The 15,861-nt window shown below is 36.0% G+C and overlaps 1 protein-coding gene across 1 annotated transcript; it reads right to left on the bottom strand.

The window, feature by feature from the left end:
• Positions 1 to 245: 245 nt before the first annotated feature.
• LOC125222545 (calcium-transporting ATPase 3, endoplasmic reticulum-type) lies at positions 246 to 15,067 on the bottom strand. Its single transcript, XM_048125217.1, has 34 exons — positions 14,787 to 15,067; positions 14,397 to 14,447; positions 14,253 to 14,286; positions 13,272 to 13,289; positions 12,323 to 12,459; positions 12,123 to 12,197; positions 11,336 to 11,381; positions 11,147 to 11,206; positions 10,934 to 11,014; positions 10,287 to 10,372; positions 9,645 to 9,746; positions 9,267 to 9,320; positions 9,054 to 9,155; positions 8,383 to 8,441; positions 7,519 to 7,663; positions 6,933 to 7,043; positions 6,263 to 6,415; positions 6,048 to 6,152; positions 5,723 to 5,919; positions 5,213 to 5,324; positions 4,918 to 5,016; positions 4,662 to 4,807; positions 4,457 to 4,514; positions 3,719 to 3,811; positions 3,482 to 3,532; positions 3,270 to 3,401; positions 2,949 to 3,050; positions 2,431 to 2,485; positions 1,947 to 2,032; positions 1,257 to 1,405; positions 1,031 to 1,136; positions 893 to 946; positions 699 to 747; positions 246 to 614 (listed from the first exon to the last, which is right to left on the bottom strand). Exons 1-34 carry the CDS (start codon positions 14,817 to 14,819, stop codon positions 547 to 549), a joined length of 3,009 nt encoding a protein of 1,002 aa, XP_047981174.1. The 5' UTR covers positions 14,820 to 15,067; the 3' UTR covers positions 246 to 546.
• Positions 15,068 to 15,861: the final 794 nt, after the last annotated feature.

Below are 15,861 nucleotides of genomic sequence, written 5' to 3'. Positions count from 1 at the left end.
ATCCTTCCATCTACCACAAAATGTTCCATTTTATTATATTAGGACGTTCCATTTAACTTTTACTACTATATTTGATAAATATGCCATATATTCTTCTAACTCCACTCATTTATATTTTATTATAAAGTTAATTATATAAGTGTGATTCATATTTTATAAACTTTTTTCATCCATATTTCTTAAAATTCATAATAGGGCAATTAATGATGGACAAAGGCATACATCTACTTGAATATGCTAGTAGATTAAAATGTATATAAATTTAATCATATATAGTACTAGTATATGAGATTGTCCCCAAACCTTAACATGATGTAACAGGAAAATTTCTGACGCTAAGGTAGTAGCTCTAAAATGTAAAGAAACAATAGTCCAGAGATAGTTATGTATAATTTATATATTTCTTTAAGCTGTCAAAGAAATTCAAGGCATACATCTACTTGAATATGGTCTCTAAATTAGCTGAATCACTCGCTGGCTGCAGCAAATCTGTCAATCAAAAAAGGTTCAGGCCGGCAGTTCTTGAGCGCTCACGTCGAGAATCCATCACTTGGCATGCACTTCCTGCTTTGGTAGCAAATCCATTCTCCTCAATCTTAAGTTGAACGGGATGCCTGTGGTGTGTGTAACTACACGTCAGAATTGCAATCGAAGAAGTTGTAGGCGGGAATGAAAACGTTGGTCTGGAAGAAAGTTACCTCTTGAGCTTCTCGAGAAGAACTTCAATATCTCATCAATTATTATTACCTGCAGAACAAGTTTGGATATCAAACACAAGTTTATTACTGTAAAAATGAGACTGCATGTGTCTTATTTCAGGATATTCACACAAAATGTGGAATTAATGAATTATTAGAGGATAAAATAAATTCTGTAGAGAGCATATGCTCACCGGAAAAGAAAGATATAAAACAACAGTCCACTCAGACCAACTCAAAGGCGCCACCTGCACAGAAAATTGCAGTTTTTAGTAACGTCGGAAACACTAGAGATGGTCGGCTTATAAAAAAGATGGAGAAGATAGACTTACTGAGAAGAGAGCTGATAAAGGTGCCACATAGAGGATCAGTGCATGAAGCAACATTGTCAGTAGAATTGATCCGAGAAGCCATAAATTACTCCAAGGGGGGATGACTCTAGAAGTTGAGCACAAGCAGATTCAGCCATGTAAGAGGATGTTTTTATTCGAATTCACTACTTTGCCAAAAGTAGAAAAACATGTACTACTAGAGAATGTATTACAGATGGGTACTCACAAGAGTGATTGGTTTTCACTGAGGTTGTTCAGTGCATTGAACATCTCAACGACAACAAGTACAGTCATTGAAACCGTTGAAGGATGCTTATCACTAAACACAGTGCAAGAATAGCTTGTTTCCCTTGTGGAACAAGTGTCGAAATTCACCTGTAGTTTGAAGAAACATTAGTCAAACAAGCATATACCAAGTAGATACAATTTTTCATGAAGAATAAGCATGAAAGGTACGTTAATACTAACTGTGCTACAACAAACAACATTATTCAAGCAATAGAAGCAATTATTGGCATATACTGAGTAGATACAGTTTTTCATGAAGTATAAACAGGAAAGGAAGGAGATTCCAGTACTGAAGTATAATGAACAAGCTCAACTTCAATGTGATTGGCATGTGAAAATTGATAAAATCGATTTGGACATATACTTCAAAGGCCAATAAGGATGGTGTATTGTGGAACTGGATCTCTGAAAATTGATAAAATTGATTTTTTCTTGTTCACATAACACGATGGGCCACTGAAGCAATTATTAAAATTTGTATGGTAAAAAATGAAAGTAAATCAGAATGCAACAAATATCAGTAGTGTAGAGGTTGAAGAGAAGAGAAGTTAGCAACAAAGCCATGAACATGGAAAAACATTATAAGAAAGGGAACAAAGACCCTACACTGTTGCTCCATGGAACTTACCAGTTCTGTATAGCTCAATTTAGGCCCATTATCAGAGTAAAGGAACCACCACACAAATCCAGCAATGGTAGCAAGCCCAACATAAACTGCACCAGCCAATGTTGATTTTATTGACAGGATTATGATATTGCTAGATATAAAAAGGAAATGTTTCCATACTAAAACTAAGAACATCTGAATACTGGGTATCAGAAATTTAGTCATACTTCCCAGTTCCTATTAATTTTCAATAACTCAGCATTCAATCTCGGAGTGCTCTCATAATCTCATTGCATATGCAGTTTAGAAGGCAATGTATATAAATGACTACCATTATATTGTTTCATGCGTAGCATTTCTTTTAATTTTCAAGTTGTGACATTTGTCCCGCAAATAAAATAAGCATTTTCCAATTTGGCTAAAAGCCCAACAATCGAGGTAAACAAAAATAAAAAAGATAGCAGCTATGAAATAGCAGACAGTAAGGTAAAACACCCATTTATACCTCCAATAACTAAATAACGAAAGAAGAGCCACCCAGAGACAACAGCTTCATTGACCTGGCATACAAACATGTTGCAGAAAGATGAGAAAACCTCATTTCAAAAGAAATCTTGAATTATTGCAATGGTACCACAAGTAAACAAGTATTAGTAATATTGATATCATTTGCAGAGATCGCACAGCTTAACATAATCACTCACACCTTATAGGTGTGTAGCTTATTGAAAACGGCTACTATAAGCTGAGGTTTCAGTGCAGCAACCAGTTATTTTTCATCTAGAAAACAGCTACTAAGAGCTGAGGTTTCATAAAAACAGGCATTTCTACTGGCAAAAACATCAGTGTTGTTCGAATTAGTCGGTTTATTTGTTCGAAATGGATAAACATAGAATGGCAAATGATACTTAGAAAAAACAGAACAAAGTATTAAAAGAATAAATTAATGATCCAGCTCTGGCATACAAAACGAAGGCTAACAATGCTCGAGTCACGAAGTACGAACTAATAAATCCATATTACCTTCCGAGGTTTTGCCTTCATAACATCAGAATCCGGTTTATTAAAGCCAATAGCAGTTGCAGGCAAGCCATCTGTTACCAAATTCACCCATAGCAACTGGACCTGAAAAGGAATAAGAGGTAATATGATTATATGGAACAAGTTTTGAGGGTGGTAAAAAAGCATAATCATTCACAATAAATCCATGCTAAGTCTGTGTAAAATAAAAGGATTCAGGGTGAAAGGGGAAAAGAATAAAAAAGCAATGAGGATATGAAAGATTAAAATAGCCCCCACCCCCAGAAATAGATAGGCAATAAATGAGAAAGCAAACAAACTCACAGGCACAAGTGTGTCAGGGATCCCAAGTAGTGCAGCTACAAAAATGCAAACGACTTCACCAATATTGGATGATATCATGTATCTGATGAACTGCTTCGTGTTGTTGTAAATTGCCCTTCCTTCGGCAACAGCCTGATCAGAGAATAGTACATTGCTGACAAATGGTAAAAGTGAAAAAACCAATGGAAGAAAATCAGAGGTGCATATCTTACTGCAACAATTGTAGCAAAATTGTCATCTGACAAAACCATATCTGAAGCACTCTGAAAATGAAATAAAACATTAATTCAGAAGGTTGCATCCTCTCAGGTTTAGCTTATTTTGAAAAGACAAAACAGGAGAATGATCTTTTCCACTGTGAACATATAGCAATTCAGTATATAGCACCTACCAGCTCTTATCCAAGACTGAATAAAACAAAGATGGAGTTTCTTGTTAAAAGAGAATACCTTGGCTACTGCAGTGCCTGATCCCATGGCAATGCCAATGTCTGCTTTCTTTAATGCAGGTGCATCGTTGACTCCATCTCCAGTCATTGCAACCTTTGAAAGCGAAATCAGGTTACGAATAGAGACCATTGATGGAGAATAACTGAGGACATTTATGAAGCGCAAGGACAGAACAACCTTAGGCATGCATTGATACTGGCTAACAGTAACATCAACGTAAATAAATACACTTGGCTCACTGGACATAACCACTGGTTAAGTTATAGAAAAACAGAATTCATTGATGACGTGAATTTTTTAATTTGGTGACATAACCAAGGCCACCATCAAGCAATCAAGTGTCATGGGGATATATCAGCAACAAGAGGAGATCCTGTCTAGCATGTCTGACCAAAATACCAAAACAAAAAATTGTATGAGCAAAGCATTGGGTTAACCAACAAAAACAAAACTAAATCCTTAAAAGATCAATGTTAGTCCCTTTAACAAGCATCCAATTACAAAGCATCCAATCTGTAACTAGTCACAGTTCACCATGAAGTAAAATACACTATTCAGCTAAGCATATACTATTTCACTAGTCTGTGAAAGACGGCTGAGGGACAGGGTTTGCAAGGTCAGAGTCAGAAAAGCCCTCAAAATTATCCCCACAAAAAGAACTTTGCAGATTGCAGAAGTATTGCCACATATTCTGTCTTCAGGGGAAAAAGAAAAAGTAAGGAAAAGCGACATGTTTACCACTTCATTTTGATGTTGTAATGATTCAACGAGCATCCTCTTGTGAGATGGTTCAACCCTAGAAAAAGAATTGGAATATATTTATACTTTTCAAAAGTACGAAACAAACAAGAAGCTCGTGCAAATGGCCAATCATGTAGCATGAGATACTTGATACTGAACCCCCTAGGAAATAAACATGGCTGAAAACAAATGTGGGTAATACCGGGTGAAAATTGTCATTTTCTGCAACGCCATTGTCTTCTGGATGGCTGGAAGTTTCTCAAACTCGGAAGCAGTGTAGGAAAGCCCCGAAAAGTCATCCAAATGATCAAAAGCACCAATTCTTCGGCACAATGATTCAGCTGTAGTCTATATATCTCACAAGTCCACACAAAGTCTTGGTGAATTTATAACAGAAAGATGAAAACTCCAAGCAAGTTATGATAAGGATCACTGAACAAATAATCATGTCGCCCTACCTTGTTATCTCCTGTAACAACTATGACACGTATACCAGCGGTCATGCAAGAAAGAATAGCATCTCGTACTTCCGCCCTTGGTGGATCAAGCATGCCAACCTTTTTGTGTGTAAGACATAAGGATAAGAATGTTAGAATGGGAATGCAAACCTAATTATCAATTGAAAGTGACCACCCGTAAAAAAATTCAACGAAGAATAACTTCTATCAGTAGATTCAACCACGACAAATTTTAAGGTATTTCGAATACAGCTTTCCCAGAAAAGAAATGTGCTATACAGAAGAGATAGCATACCAACCCAATAAATGTTAGATCTTTTTCATCCTCAAAGGACAGAGCTTGCTGCCCCAGAGGCATCCTTTTCAAGGCTAGAGCCAAGCATCTTAAAGTTTCATTTCCTGCAAAACTGACATAGACAAGAGATGGTGTCTTTCCATAAGAGCAATAATCATCACAGAGAAGACAGCGAACAGTTTGAGTAGCAGAATTATGTGAGATCAATAAATTTGAAGGCATGTAGACAAGCTGCATTTTACAACTATGATTGATTAAACCAGAAATGAAAACCGGACAACAGGTTCCATAACTAGATAGGTGGTGTTTCATTCAGCCATGCATTTGATTAATGGTTTCAACCACTGATACACACAAGAGAGAATGCGGATATTTCCTTGTTAATTTTGTTATCAAGTTATCCGGCTTACAAAAAATTATATTTATCGAAGTTCAAGAGATAGAATTTTCCATTTCAACACAAATATAATAAATAGAGGGAATGTCAGTCAATGGAAAGATAAACCGAACCTGTGGAATTTCGACTCTATCTCTGCCCTGATTTCCGATGTTAGATGAACAGTTGAACCATCATCGTTGCACATGATATTTGTGCATCTAGGAAGAATACTCTCTGGAGCACCTTTTGAGAACATAATCTGTATCTGCTTCCGGTTACAAAGCACACTCATCATTTTTCGATCACGAGTGAACTCCAACACTGAAATCTGCAAGCATAAAATACATTAGTTAAACCCATACAACTTTACATAAATATGAGCAGTAAATGGTCTAACCAAGACAAAGAAGTTTGTTTTTTTTGAGAGAGGCTTCTTTAACACATGCATGAACAAACCTTTTTGAATTGGTTCTCCCAATACCGATTACAGTATGATGCGCGTTCATGCTTGGAGAGCATGTTGAGAGCTGAGGGCATAGAGTCGAAACCAGGAAGGCCAATCTGTTGAATATGATGAAATCGGAAAAATTAAACAGAAGAAGGGTGGTTCATTATTGAATATAGAATATCAAGTTGTAGCACTAGGACCAGTACATAAGATTGCAACCAACCTTTTCAGCCAGTACACGAAGAGCTACTTCAGTTGACTCACCAATCTTCTCATAACTTCTCTTATCTGGGTTGTATTGAATAACAGATTCATTGCAAAGAGAAGAGCACATTGCTGTGTGTAGAAGACAGTGAAAATTTGCTGGAAGCCCAAGCTGCATTAGGTCCAAGATAAATCTTCACTAAGAAGAACTCATAAATAAGTCAATAATAAACATGAAAGTTTTCATTATGTAACTATGATAAAGCCAAAATAAAAATAGAAAGTCAAAATCAAGGAAAATAAGTGAGAAGCTCAATATTGTAAAAAAAAAAACAGGCAGTGAGAAAGAGAATTTAGGAAAGGCGGGACTGGAGAAAGGCCACCTAGAACCTAGACATGGCCTACAGAGAATTTGGAAAAAGCGGGAATTGCAAAAAGGTGCATATGTCCTTTAATAAATTTTTTGTAATAATCAAGCAAAGGCACAGGAGAATCTGGGACCATATGGCATACCAAAGTACAGAGTAGACAAATTTCAGACAACAATCAGAAACATCAATACACTGTAGAAGATATCAAACTAAATAAAAATATGTTTATAAGAATGAACGAATTTTCGAGATGAACAATGCTATTAAACTTTTAATTATTCAGCAAACACAAACCTAATGTTATGAGCAGAAAACTACCTGCACATCTGTCCTGCTGTCGGAGATAGTACCTTCTGGAGCATATGTGGTGCCACTAACAGTGTATTCAGCTACAACAGGAACAACATTTGCAGAATGAAGCACAGACACCTATAAAGGGGAAGCAAATATCATACCAAATATTAGTTCTTTAGGAAGGCTGACACCATCTGCAATCAGCTTTCGATATCAAAATCGCAATGGATCTCACAATAATGGGTAACTCCTAGTGATCTGAATTAGCAATGTCCTTTGAATCGACTTTTACAATGAAAGTAGTTGTAAGAAAATGGGCTGTACATATAAATAGTGCAAAGAAGTATATGCATACTTGAACACATGGGGAGATTAACTGAAGCTTGATGGGGGAAAATATGAAAAAGGAATAGGTCGGGCATTATGTGAAACCTTAAGTGGTAAACATGTGTAGAGAAATTGATCAAATATCTAGCTTGTGACAAACCTAATAAAGGAGAAATATTCCAAACCACATGTTCCCCCTCCTCAACCTTTGACAATGTATAGCTAACAGGAAAATAAGTGAAGTCACAGAAGAATGAAGGATTTATTGTGTGTTAGTTGGTACCTTTGAGACAGACATCATATTAGTAGTCAGAGTACCAGTCTTGTCACTGCAAATCACTGTTGTACAGCCTAAGGTCTCCACTGATGGCAATGACCTTACTATAGCATTTAACCGAGCCATACGTTTAGTTCCAAGAGCTAGACACCTGTTGACACCCAGAGAAATTAAGATGTGTGAGGTGAAAAGCAAGCTGATTCTTAAGCAAGGATTTGAAACAATCAGCATTTCCTAAAAAAACACAGGTGAATATATCAGCAATTTTATTAAAACTACTGAGTGAAAGTGTGAAAGTGAGACACTACTGAGTGGAAGTGTGAAAGTGAGACACTGAATGACTATCGTATCCAGCATACCTAAGACAATAACCTAGTAAAGCCATAGCCAAACTGCATGAGTCACAAAGTGATTTTTTTGCATGTACGCCATAAGACATCTAAATACTTGTCATAGGGCCTACACCTTAGATTTTTAGCAAGATGTATTCTCATGGATACTAGAACAGATAAAGCACATCTATACTTTGATTTGTTGTATCTAAGACACTCAAGGGAGTAGAATACAGCAAAAAAGAGAACAGTTAATATTACTGAGCAAAGGTGCCAATTTGTAAAGGAAAGCATTGGTTATACTCAGAAATAGAACTACCAGGGTGTGCCCAATAAAAGTTCTCACAAATCCGTTTTAGTAATATAGCAAATCATACAGAGCAGGTAACACACAGAAAATTCAGTGATTAGTCCAGCAACTCATTATCAAGGCCGATCTGAGGAAACCTCCCACATTTGCCAACTCTTCTCAGGGAAAACAGTAAGAGAACACTGATGTACATATGGCATGTAATGTAAAATAGAATAAAGAACTAACGTTGTAACAACAGCAGGCAGTCCTTCAGGGATGGCTGCAACCGCAAGAGCAACTGCAATCTAGAAAACCAAATGTAAACAGTTTCATCAGACACAAAGTTCAGAAGCTGATGCCAAAGAAATAAGATTACATAAATTATTTGGAGATAAATTGGATAAGTCGAGTATTAGGTGTAGTTCATGCAAGTGTGCAACCTATTAAACGGATAAATGTCAATAACTATCCACACAATTAGAATTAAACATCAACATGCTTTAAAAAATAGGATTAGATACAGGATCAACTATATAACTTTTTATGGACTTCGTATTACATTTGATGGTTCACAACAAAATTATTATTGCATCCCATATGCAGCACATTTAATAAGACAGAAAGCCAGAGAGGAGAGGAGAGGAAAGGAAAGTATACAGCAAAAGAAGAAAGTCAAAGAAATAGAGGAAAGGTTGAAAGAATGATTGAACGTGTTCAGGTTTCAGCACAATAAGTACATGCAAAATTATTGATGGCCGATGCCATCAGTTAGATTCAACACCAACTTCATACCCCAAACCCCCACCTCCAGCCTGGCAGGAAAGACTAAGTAAAACTTTCAGTGACCAAAACTCAAAAATTCATTTGTACAGCATCAGAATAAGAAAGACCATCCAAAATAAAATACATCAATATACCTTAAAGTAATGTATCGCGCCTCGTAAGAAGCCTCCATGGGCAGGATCACGAAAATGACCAATGTTAACAATCCAAACCAAGATGCATATGCCTGCAATAACCTAGATTGAGGAAATAATCTTAGAAGCCACAATATAGCCCATTTTGCACACTATAACATTCTAAACGGAAACAAGTTATCGGACTAAAATTAGCAGTAACATGTAGTTCACCTTAGCCAAAAAAGTGCCAAATTCATCCAACTTCTTCTTCAGTGGTGTTGCTTCCTGCGTCATAAAGTAGCCAAGTAAAGGAGATTAGGATTTCAAGTGTCCATGCATGAATACATTGCTAGAAGCATTTAATGCATGTCCACTGAAAATATTTACAAACAACGTGACGGTAGACCAAAAGATCATGTATGATCATCTTGACTACAGTCTGAAAGGTAACATATGTTGATTTTGACTGCTTTCTGGCATTTTTTCAGCATGTTACAGAAATTGCCAGATGCTAAAGGCCAGATACATCCAATATATGTTCTACAGGTAAAAAAATAGTTAACCTGTTTACCAAAGAAACTGCTTGAATAAAAGGATAAAAGTGCTCACATCTTCAGTGTTCAACATGGAATCGCGTATATTTCCCATAGCAGTATTAGAGCCAACGCCAACAACAACTGCTCTCGCCCTTCCAGAAACTACAACTGTTCCCTGGAAAATAGTTGAAAGCAAATGTTGAATCCAAGAGCCCAACATATAAACTCTCAACTGCATTCTGATTGCTTCAAGAAAGATATATTGATGTTCCAATGTCTTAGTACACATAACGAAGCAATTCAACCAACTTATGGAATAGTTCACTGCAAAGACAAGCATGAAACTAAACCACACAATTAACTGTCACCTGCTATAAACACAAATGGGTAATAACCATAATGTTATACTCCTCCGTCCCCAAAGAGTATGAACATTTGGTTCAGCACGGGTTTTAATGCATAATTGGAAAAGTAAGAGAAAGATAGAAAGAAAAAGTTTTTAAAGTATTGTTAGTGGAGAATGGGTCCCACTTCGTTAGAGAGAAAGGAGTTTCCAAAATTAGAAAGTTCATATTTTTCAAGGACGACTAAAAAGGAAATAGTTCATACTACTTTTCAGGGACGGAGGGAGTATTAAATGTTGACAGTATAAGGATCATAAGAACAAACATTTGGCTCCTACTATGAAATGAATACAAAGCTTTCAAGATTTTACCGAGAATAGAATGTTTGTCTTGTCTTGGTATACAGCATTAGTCACGTTGGTAGCATCCAGTTCTTTTTCCACAGAACAGCTCTCACCTTTGAGAGGTCCAAGGAAGGTTGTTATTAACGTTAATCAGTATAAAGGAGTAAAATGAGGAAAATAGATCCAAGCAAGCAAAAGAAACTTTATATGCACATTTTAGCATAGCAGTGAGTGGCAGCAATGTTACAAAAAGCATCAGCATAATTCCAGCCATGAAAAACATTTAATGAACTAAACCTCAAGTGACCAATTCATATTTTAGCTCAACAATAGTTTGCCTAAAGAAGGCTCTTCAAATATAAAGGAACCAAGAACAAGCTAGACAATATTGGGCATTTCAACTCGAACTTATGGACAGATTCATTAGTAGGCTCCTGAGCTAGCTCAAAATGATATAAAACTAACAGTTTGACAATGCACTAAATATTATAGCCACGAATCAAATGATGAATTACATAAGTATAATCATCAAAGTTCATCTAATAATTGGCACAAATAGACCCATTTAGGAGCAGATCTCAACAAATTTCCTTGGCCATGCCATTAACAGAGTTGTATATATTGTCAGATCAGTTAATACCATTCGTCATTCTTTTTCTTAGAAATGAAAGTACCTGTAAGAATTGCTTGATCGACACGTAATTGATCACTTAACATTTCTATCATTCTCATATCTGCTGGAATCTTGCAACCAACTGTGTGATTGACAAAAATTAAAAAGAGGGGTGAGGAGAGAGGGAAAGGGTGAGGCGAGGTTATAACTCTCTGATCATAAATTCATAAAGTTGCAATTGTATAGAAATGTAAAAGTGAAATGACTATCATACCGCTGACTTCTACAATATCTCCTGGGACGAGGTCTGGCGCCGGTAAGATAGAGAAACAACCTAACAGTTTATGAAAATGTGAATTATCTCGACCATTTATGAATTTTAAAAAAAGCTGTGCAAGACTATTATCATAAATAAAATGACAGACTTCCATGATAACTGATATATCATAAGAATTTGTATTACCATTTCGTAGGACAGTTGCGACATCAGCTTGGTATGCACGTAGTTCCTGCATACCAGCAAAAGGTACTTAAACCAACGACGAGTGATCACGACATGAAGGAAGCTAAAGATTTGATATAAATATTTCATGCTCTTTTGTCAATCTTGATGTTATTGTAACATGATCCCTCGAATGACTTGATCCTGAACCTTATTAATTATTTGGAGATGCCTCATTAAATTTCGGATAAATGGGGGGAATGGTCAAAATCCCAGAGCAAAAACTTATTGCAGATATTCCAGGCATAAGTAGGCTGGGTATCATTAGCATTTACAAATTGCTATTGTACCAGAAGCCTTTGGCAGAAGAAATCTCAACTTGCAGGATGTAAAAAATTTTACACGCAAAATTTAAGTTTAGTAAGTGAAACGTAGAGAAGTTAGCCTTAGACAGAAAGATATCAGTACATTAACGTCTTAGTAATCCCAGCCATATTTAATTTCTATATTAAGTACAAGCCTTTTCACTTCAAACATGGTTACAAGAGATCCAGTGCTGAAGAACCACTCTTTTGTTATAGCGATAACAGTCCTCAAAGTAAGTGCGTATGCGATTTGATATTAAACACATACAGCTCTCCTACACAAAATGAACGAAGCCTACACACTTTAATAGTACTTAACAATATCAGGAACTTTCAAGTTTGAATGTTTATCTGGAGTATTGATTCTTCTAATTCAGTTGTATCAAGTGTTAATTTCTTTTACTTCTCCAATGTCCAAAATCTTGTTGGAAATTAAGACTAACCTCAAGGGCCTTCTCAGCATTTGTTTCCGTGATTACTCCTACAGCTGCATTTGCCGCCAATATCATGAGAATTACCTATCACATCAAATATGGGCGTAAGACACTCATTAGCATCTGATAAGCATCCATCTATATCATGTCCAAATGAAGCTATAAATGGATGTAAATTGTAGTAACTGAGAAACATTATGATATCTTACTGAAGGCTCTAAGAAGGCAGATAACCCTGTCTCTCCATTAGCCAAGGCCAAAAGGAAGGAGACTATGGCAGCTACAATTAGTATCTTCACAAGTAAATCATCAAACTGTTTCAACACCAGTCGCCAAAAAGGAGTGCCTGTTTGCATCAATGTCAGAAATCAGTATCGTGATTATCGTCCCGTTCAGCTAATACATGAAGCCCTATTCAACTCCAGAATTGATTCAAACCAACAAAGCAAGGACGAGTTCATACAGCAAGTGTCTTTAGATTCGTGAAACTGGATATTCTCGCAATCCACTATCTATTATGAGACAGATAAAGACACCTGTATCTTCTTTACAAATCACTAAGTCCAAGTATTTAAAGTTTTAATGATTCATAGGTAAGTTGTATGAGAGGATATAAAACATATGCCTATGTCTTACAGTCCAATAATCAATGTATTACACCAATCTAGCTAAAGGATTATAGTCCTTGACAACGAGGAAGGCAGACTTCACAGCAAATATAAAACTTATTGCTTTGCCTGAGAAACAATGATGAGGATGCCAAATGCTGTTATGTAAATATTAGTTTTAAGAGAAAGAATTATGCTAAATATTCCCCACACCATAGCTTGGTTTTCCATTGACAAGCTGCACAAAAGATATCCATGTAATCAGGATTTGGTTCCTCCTTAGCTCAAGGTGATAAACTAGCTCTAAATTCTTAAAAACAGATTTACAGTTTGGTTCTCTGGCTAGTTGCAGTTTATTTAACTAGATTTTAATAACCAAAATAATATAATGTGAAATCATTGCAGGGGGAACAATACATGAAATAAATATGCCTAGTATGTCTGTGTGTGAGTCTGGGACTCACAGAGTGAGACTGCATCTATGTTTGTTGTGTCTGTGTGTGCAAGCACGAAAGCGAAGATAGTGAGAGTAGATTAGAGGTTGACGTACTTTTCTCTTGAGGTAGCACTGCAGCCGAGCATATAACATGCATCCAAAGTGCAACAAAAATGTAATTAGAGAGTATGATATACACATGATTATAGATCATCATCAATAAAACTGAAGTCAATAAGACGAAAACGTCAATAAGTTTCAAATACTATTCAAAAATTGCTTAACATCATAATGCAAATTATTCATCCAGGACTATCTTATGTAATACATTCAGAGAATTGACAACTTCTACTAAAGTTCTTTTCTTTTGAATTCTGGATTCCATTTCTAGTCTTCTATTTTGTCCCTTTAGAGAAAATACATTCTAAGTTTATTCCTTATAGGTCGCTTCAAGAATTATAATTGTATAAGTGCTCCTACATCTACAAACAAAAAAGAGGAAACAAGAAAAGATAAATATAATAAACTAGGATGACAAATGAAACACGAGTTCTCTAAGAGATCCCCAGACCAGTGTTTGCTCGTGCAAATTTGATGGAATATGAACACCACGATTTGAAGTCAAAAGAGAGATTCAAGAAATTGGGTATATTTATCACTGAAAACTGCCCCCAGAATCCAGATATTCTCATACATGATACATCACACAATATTCCTATCTTCTCCTCATACTCACCTCCTGAGTTAATAGGACTTACATCCCCCTACCCAAAATTCCATATCACTCGTCAAAGTTGTAATCTACTAATCTAGGGCATCCAACAATTCTACACAATAAAGAAATCAGCTAAATCCAATTGCATGCAAGCCCCGTGGTCACAGCAACCTGAGGTCTCTTCTAAGTAATATAGCAATCTCACTAGCATATAACCACATTGTCTTTCCACTCAGATCCCTTCAATGCAAATTCATCCAGGTAAACACCTCCACATCACACCGAACACTTATGAATGCAATTGATAAACCTTATGCCACCCTATTTTTTTCTTGAAACATATAGCTATAACAACAGAAAATTATACATGACACACTAACCATTTTTCCCATATGATCTACCATGCTCTGCAACCTGAAAAGGCAAAACATCAGAGATTGAATCACATATTGTCTCAATTTAGCATAACAGTTTATTCAATGTACAAACCTACATCAATCAAATCATGCTAAAGCAAGTGTTACCTGGAAGTCCGTCAAGCCTCTGGTCGGGTCCACAGAAAAAAATTCCAAAACCTGTTCAAACAATCCCACCATCACCTCATTGAATTGCAGAAAACTAATTGCAAAGATTGACAAAATAAAAAACAAATCCAAAACTTTAACTGTGACTCCACTACTCTACTCTACATTGCCTAATTGATCTGAGAAAAGGACAAACAAAACCAATTCAATTCGATTCACACTAACTAACTGAGAAGATTGATAAAACAAAATTAAAAAAATCCAAAACTTTAGCCGGAATCCACTACTCTACACTGCATTGCTTAATTGATCTGAGACGGCGACGAGTATTCGATGGTTTCAAAGCAAAACTGCAATAAGCTAAGATGATCGAGCATCAATAAACTTCACCTCGCTGGCTGATCTGGCGTAGGCATCATCCATTGCTGCTCCAGTATTTCTTCAAATTGCGATCAACCGTTCCGCCGGTGCTTGAAAACAGCTCGATTTCGATTGATTAAGTAGACAATAGAAAAAGGAAAAGACGCAGGAAACGTGAAATTGAAGAGAGAGAGGATTGGAAATTGGGGATTTAGGGTTTAGTTAACGTGGGAGTTAGTGAAGGAGTGTGGTTGTGGCAGCAGATCTCACGTTTCCGGTAATCAATTCATGGTCTGAAAATAGGGAATGCTGTTTCTTTTTCCGGTAATTTGCATTTTATATTTTGAGTTAATTCAAATTTGGTCCCTTAATTATCTGATTCTTGTTCACACGGTCCCTAGAAAATGTATAAAAAAGTGTAAAATGTCATTTTTCATTTATTTGGGACTGAAATAACAATTTTTGTCTTTATTACTCTGTATCCTACACACACTAGGAAGTTGAACTTATTTGGGGAGATTTCAATGGTGAAATCAATAATATAACTATAATTTTAATGAGATTGATTGGAAAAGGATCAAGAAATACTATCATAGTTTAATGCTTCATAGTTTTAAAAAAAAATGATTGGCCCAAAATACAGTCAAGGCCCAAGACTAACATTCTTCTTATAAATGTGAATTCTTTTTATTCTAAGGCATAAAACTTTAATTATATTTCTATAATTTATTCCCTAAAATCCAATAATTCATTCGAAAGTGTCACGAGAGCCTAACTCACAAGCGGTAAACGTTGAAAGATACTTGAATTGAGAAAATAAACATAAGCTATTTGGTAAGATGTCATTCTTACTCCCTTTACAAATGCGTTGTTTTAGACTAAACTTGCATACTTTTACATATAAATTTTGGAGTGTATAACGACATAAAGAAGAAGCCTACTGAAATGAAGTTGTGTGTACAGACGCTGCAACACCACTCCCCAATTTTTAGAAGCCATCTATGTCTACCTTTATTGAATGCATGACCAATAGAGTTGGTGAGTTAATAAATGAGGTGGGTATACATCGCAATCATAATATATATTGCGTACAAGTTAGTGATTG

This window comes from Salvia hispanica, chromosome 4, assembly GCF_023119035.1.
Source record: "Salvia hispanica cultivar TCC Black 2014 chromosome 4, UniMelb_Shisp_WGS_1.0, whole genome shotgun sequence".
NCBI lineage: Eukaryota > Viridiplantae > Streptophyta > Magnoliopsida > Lamiales > Lamiaceae > Salvia > Salvia hispanica.
This window is presented reverse-complemented; position numbering and strand designations above follow the sequence as displayed.

Excerpts from the sequence above, each read along its gene's own strand:
- LOC125222545 (XM_048125217.1), bottom strand. The coding sequence starts at position 14,819 with ATGGATGATGCCTACGCCAGATCAGCCAGCGAG. Across the intron at positions 11,207-11,335 it reads CGCAACTGTCCTACGAAATG|GTTGTTTCTCTATCTTACCG; the intron begins GTAATACAAATT and ends ATAAACTGTTAG. Across the intron at positions 4,808-4,917 it reads TTGTTACAGGAGATAACAAG|ACTACAGCTGAATCATTGTG; the intron begins GTAGGGCGACAT and ends TGAGATATATAG.